This window comes from Nanorana parkeri, unplaced genomic scaffold (genome assembly GCF_000935625.1).
Source record: "Nanorana parkeri isolate BGI_ZX_2015 unplaced genomic scaffold, ASM93562v1 scaffold1762, whole genome shotgun sequence".
Classification (NCBI taxonomy): Eukaryota; Metazoa; Chordata; class Amphibia; order Anura; family Dicroglossidae; genus Nanorana; species Nanorana parkeri.
Window position 1 is genome coordinate 54336 of NW_017308030.1, and position 6000 is coordinate 60335.

Consider the following 6000-nt stretch of genomic DNA (forward strand, 5'->3'; position numbering starts at 1 on the left):
TTCTCCTTTAAGGTCACTTAAAATATCTTAATGTCTATGTATGGACTGCACAGTTCATCAAAGCTGCCATTTCTCCCTGCCTTCCAGAGACAATCCTAGGTTCTGGGAATTTGTCGGGTGGGGTGACATTTAGGCACCACTAATCAGCAGCACTGTTCACCCCACCATGTTCCAGCATATCTCTTCATTAGTCACATGACTACCACAGAAGAGGAGGAGAATGCCGATGATCCAAGGACACTCATGGTTTTGAAACATTTGGTAATGGGTGGGATATCAGCAATGACAAGTTGGTAGATGGCAGAAAAGCTGTGAACTGCCCAATCAAGGCTGTCAAAGCTTTGCTTTATGTAAACCTTAAGTGGAAAAAAAAAAAAAAAACAAGTCTATAACTGGTTTCAAAGGTTGCAGTGCAGAGTAGACGTCTGGACACATTTTTAATAGAAAATCTATAGTAAACATCGTAAAATGAAGCAAGCTTTATGGCTCCAGAAGGTCAACACATCACCTCTATAAATGTATACCATATGGTAGATAGTACATATAGTGCTCTTCTACAGAATGGCTGTCCATGGCAACACAACACCCTAACAAATGCACACTCCCCATTTACTAAACTCATGACTTGTGCCTGTGCTACACGAGTTTACAAATGTTGTGCCTTCCTCAAAAGTCAATTGAACTCGGAGTGGAAACCTTTTTCATCGGGTACAGCTGCTGCAAAACAAGGTCAACTACTAAGTGCCTGCATTGATCTTTTTCTGCATACCAAATTAATAATCAACTCATTTGGCATCTCAGAAATGATTGAGAGTGTTGAGATATTCAAGATGAAAAACGCAAAGACTGAGAAGGATAATCCCTCAGCCTATAGTCAGTACTAGCAATAGGCTGGCCTGGCACAAGAGCAATTATCTGACAGGATGCCATGGAAAGGACATAAAACTATGCCTGGGTGGGCCACAAGAGTGGGAGCTTGTGTCATCTGCATCTAAGATCTCTACTTCCCCCCTAATAAAACTGAAGCATTTAATACCAATAGATGCTGTAGGAGTCTGCTACTTTGAAGTATTGCCTGCTACATAATATATGATAGTTGCAGACTTTATCAAACAATCCCATTAAATCCCAAAACCCCCTATGGAAAAGAGAGAAAAGTGTCTCACTTTGTGTTACTTTGATTCTGGCTTTCACAACTTCTGTGATTGGACAGGGGGAGTTTGTGACATTCATCTCCACCTCCTCAAATCACAGAATGCTTTGTATTCATTAAAAAGAAGACAAGAGGTTTTTGGAATGGATGAAGTGCAGAGAGAGAGTGACCCGCTGTGATCTGTGCACTCTGGCAGGAACTACGTTTCTGCGCTAAATGTTCAGCACTGACTGTACTGTACAGGGCGAATGAAGGTAAGGGCATTACGAAGCGCAGCAACGGCCATACAATGCACAATCATCATTAGCGTTCATTTATTTTTGGCCAAAATTTGTTTTGGTGACCATTCAGTTTTAAACGGGTTCAATTGGGCTTGACCCGTTTTATTTTTTAAATGCCTACAGATGCAGATCAATCATTCAAGGGTATGGGCTATAGAAGAGGTGGACAGAAGAAAAGGAAATTCTATTAAAAAAATATTTTATTTGTATTATTATTATGAATACTAAAATACCTTTCTCAATGCGCAGTTAAATAATTTAAATATTGCTTTTCTACAAAATGGCAAACTTGATGTATTCCATATACCACTGGGGTTCAGGATGTCCCCAGGAACCTTATGTTATGTGAATGGCATCTAGAGATGCAGATATCGCAGCTTTCCTCAGTAGAACAACAAGATTTGCTCAGGTGATTACAATAAGTGTAGACACTCATTTGGGAATACGCTTGGAAAGGACATAGGGAAACTTATTTCTTCAGAATAGAGATAGCTATGATTGCAACAAAGTGCACCAAAATCCTTGCACTGTATATAGGTCAGCAACAGATCAATTTTGTTATAAAAAAATGTTAGTAAAGCTGGCCATACACTGATATTTTCTTCCTTCAAACTGTGGGCCGAACGAAACGTAACAAATTCCTCCATCCATGCTAAACAGTGTGGACGGATGAATCTCCTGCAGTGCTATTGTATTCTGAAAGCAGCAGATGTACCGCTGTCAGAATATCTGGAATGCTCGCAGCAACGGACTGTTGAGGCGAAATTCTTCTCATCAACTCCTTCAACTTTCTGATCAAAAGATGCTGGACGGAAGGATGCTGACAAGGCCACCCACTGAACGAAAGTGGCACAATATAGGATCGCTTTAAATACTGAGCAAAGAAGGCTAAAACCTTCAGAATGATCCTCAATACGTTTCAGTTTTTATCCCTTTTTTTTTATAAATCGCAAATGGATCGAAGGATTACATTTTTTATTTAACAAAACAAAATCCACCAAAATATAAAAACAGCTTCATGCCAGAACTGAGTATGGCATAATGAAGAGAAAATGGATAGGACAACTTGTAAAGGTCTGATTCTAATAAGCAATATATACGGTTTCTTAACCCCCTCGTGACTGACGACGTACAGTGTACGTCGCCAGCATCGGGGCTGTTTAAACAGACTCCCGGCGACTTTTGCCGCCGGGACTCTGTTTAAACTTGTAGAGCCGACTGTCGGCAGTTTTCGATCATGTCCCTGCAGAGAGCCGTGACTATCACTAACTGCTCCCTGCAGGGATTCCCCCGCTCCGATCCTCCAGCACTGACTGGAGGAACGGACAGGGGAGGGGCGAGTACAGCTGGCTCTGCCTCTAGATAGGCAGAGCCAGCTGTCAATCACGCAGCCGGGTGGATTTTGACAGTAATGTAGCTCACTATATACTGAGCTTTGGGTCACGGGAGGACGATAGTTTATGTCCTCCCGTGACCCTTAGGAGAACTATGGGGAACACTGACCCCATAGTTCTCCTTTAATATAGACCAGCAAATTATTTATGTAATGGGGAGTAGAAGATGGAGTTAGAAATGTTTTTTTTTTCCCCCAAATAAAAAAAATATATACTGAATTCAGGGAACATATGTGAGAAGGGTATTGCCCAAGATGGACAATATGGGAAAAGCATAGCGGAGCTCGGGGAGAAGGTAAAAGGAGAAGGGAACAATAGAGGGGGTAAAACACAGAAAAGAGAAAGTGGGGAGGAAAGGCAAGAGAAGAGAAAGAATAACGGAAAAGAGGGAGAAAGCAAGAAGATACCCCTGCCAGGTGCCAGCACCAAAAAGGAAGGAAACCATGGCATCTTAAAGTAGGGTAGTGTATTCTTCAGATGAAACAAATTGTTCCCAGTAAAACCAAGTTCGGGAGAAGTCGTCAGACCCGTCGTAAAGGGCCGTTGTGAGCCGATGTCCATGATTTTGCTTACTCTGTTAAACCATTGGACTATGGTCGGAGGATTGAGTTGCTTCCAGGTGCTAGGCACACATGCCCGAGCTGCATTCAGTAACGGATTAAAACATGGTACTTGGAAGCACCCTGGGAGGTACGGTTAGTCTAAACACATTTTGAACCTTACAGCAAAATACACTTTCACAAACCTCATAATTCTCAGCAATGAATGGGAACTGCTTTGGCTGTAGAAACTGCGTCTTGGGGACATCCAGTCCATCTTCTCCATATAGAAATTGAATCACGCTGCCATCGCTGTCACGGACTGTGAGATCATATTGGACCACTAGTCCTTCCAGGTGTTTAATAACACACCTGCACAAGAGGAAAAGCTTTTTTCATTCGGTTCCAAAAGAAGATACCCGGAGAGGGGAATACAATCTTAGAACACAAATTCACACAACAAAAAAGTGCCAACGCAATCACTATGTAATATATAGGTTTATACCAAACAACAAGATGAGATCACTTACAGAGAAGGGACACATTTATTAAAGTCATAGCCGGGCTTTTGATTTAAAAATGGAGTACTAGACTTGCAGAGGTTTGAGCATGAAGTCAAAGGCCCACAGGCTAGCAGAATACTACTGACCTCTGCAGGTATCCAGAACGACTTGTTTTCACAGCAGTGTCCACCAAGCCTTCTCTCCCAGCCATACAGTGAAAGAAAAATTCCTAGGATAAAAGAAGATCTTCTTTTAGGAAGTATAAATCAATTGAGGTGTCCACATCTGCAGTAAAATCTTTTTAAACACTTATAAAACCATGTAGATTCCTCCAGAAAATGTTGCCGTAACAAGGCCATGAATGCCACAACATGCTGGAGTGTGCTGCTCCTTCATCAAGAGCCGCCAGTAATGAGAGATGTGCAGATTACTTAATATTCACTAGATGTTTGGAGGACACTTTACTCATATGAGCTTGTCAGAGGTCCCATCCCAGAACCATGGACAGTAATATAGAGTTGGTCTCTGCTTTGCAGTTATAACTGCCTCCACTTTTTTTGTTCATCAGGGCTGAGGTCAGTGCTTTGCGTCTGACAAGTTATGTTAAGATGGTCGTATTCATACAAATGTGCAAAACACTGAAAATAAAACTATACATTTCCTTTTTACATTTTGAATTCCATGTTGAAAAAATGCTCAGCACGATTATAACACATAAGCTAGATACAATTTAAAAAAAGAAGAACTCAAAAAAATTGGTAAACATTTATTTATTCCCCCCCAAGGGGACAAATCGTCCTGCTTTAATGCATGATCAGACAGTTTACCCATTGTTGTCCAATAACGCTGCTAGAAAGGAATGGAATTCTGAGTGACAGCGCTAGTCTCCAGTAGCAGGAACCACTCTGAAGACCAGAATTGTCATGTACAACCGATCAAATTGGATAGAAGGGGAAATCCTCTGCACACCTTGCAGCAATCAAGGCCTATGTAGACAATGGTGCTTGTAGTGATGAACACAGATGGCACCGTGCAGACACAATGTGGGAAGAGGAATCACCAGCGCTCAGTAGAATAATCCAACATGTCCATTTATTGGACATAGACGTCACACAATGACAAGAGCTAACGTTTCGAGATCCACGCAGGGCATAAAGAGGGACCTCTATGTCCAATAAATGGACATGTTGGATTATTCTACTATGTACAACCGATCACACACGGTCTGAGGGTCAATCTGCGGCTGCTGGTAAATTTTACTATTATGAATAAAGAGGCAGGGCTTTGCCATCCACAGCACTGGCCCTGACAGCACTGATTGTTCATCCATAACAGTAAAAAACATAGGTCACCCAGTTCCACTGTGCTGAGCTATCTGCTGGGTCTGTGACTGTATACAAACTCCCCACAGATAGACACACAACCCCGAAGCATTGAACGAGCTTTTACCATTATAAATAAATGACCAACCTTTCATAATTGTGTGATAAAGCGGGCGATGCCCTATATTTTTACTAGGAGCTGGTAGCTCTATCACAAAGCAATTCAGGGCTGATTGTTCATTGAATTTGAAGTGGTGAGGAAGCTCGGTCCTGCTTGTACCGCCCACGGCACATACTCCCATATATTGGATTGGAGCCACAGCCAGCCACACCACAGCCACTGGGGTGCTTTTAACCCCCAATGAGGCCACTGATCAGAACACTACACTTGTGTAGCAATGATTAGTGTTACATGCACCTGCTTCCCTGAAGGACTAAAAAAGGTCCTACTGTTTTGTGAGAAGTCTTCTTTAACCACCTTCCGTCCATGGCCGTTCGTGAACGGCCGGACGGAAGTCTGCTCAGAGCGGGTGGGCGTCTTAAGACGTCCTGCCCCTCCCCCCCTCTCGTGCGCGCGCCGAGCGCCGCACACGAGAGGGAAAGCTGTTAGCGTGTAAACAGCCAGCGATGGCTGTTTACATACAAGCGATCAGGCGTCTCTAGAGACGCCCGATTGCTTGCACGATCTGCGGTTGTGTGCGCCCCCCCCCCCCACCTGTGTCCCGTCGCCGCTGCCGGTCCCGTGATCCGATGTCCGCTGTGGCCGGTGCGGCTGGGACCGGCACGGCGACGCTCTAACAGGAGATCA

General features: G+C 43.3%; 1 protein-coding gene across 1 annotated transcript in view; it reads right to left on the minus strand.

Annotated features, from left to right (window-relative positions):
* POLR1A (RNA polymerase I subunit A) overlaps nt 1-6000 on the minus strand; it is an 89069-nt gene that overhangs the window by 42932 nt on the left and 40137 nt on the right. Inside the window, exons 22-23 of the mRNA XM_018571462.1 lie at nt 4017-4099; nt 3574-3739 (exon numbers count right to left, since the gene is read on the minus strand). Coding sequence (XP_018426964.1) covers nt 3574-3739; nt 4017-4099 — 249 coding nt within the window. The remainder of the gene's footprint in view (nt 1-3573; nt 3740-4016; nt 4100-6000) is intronic.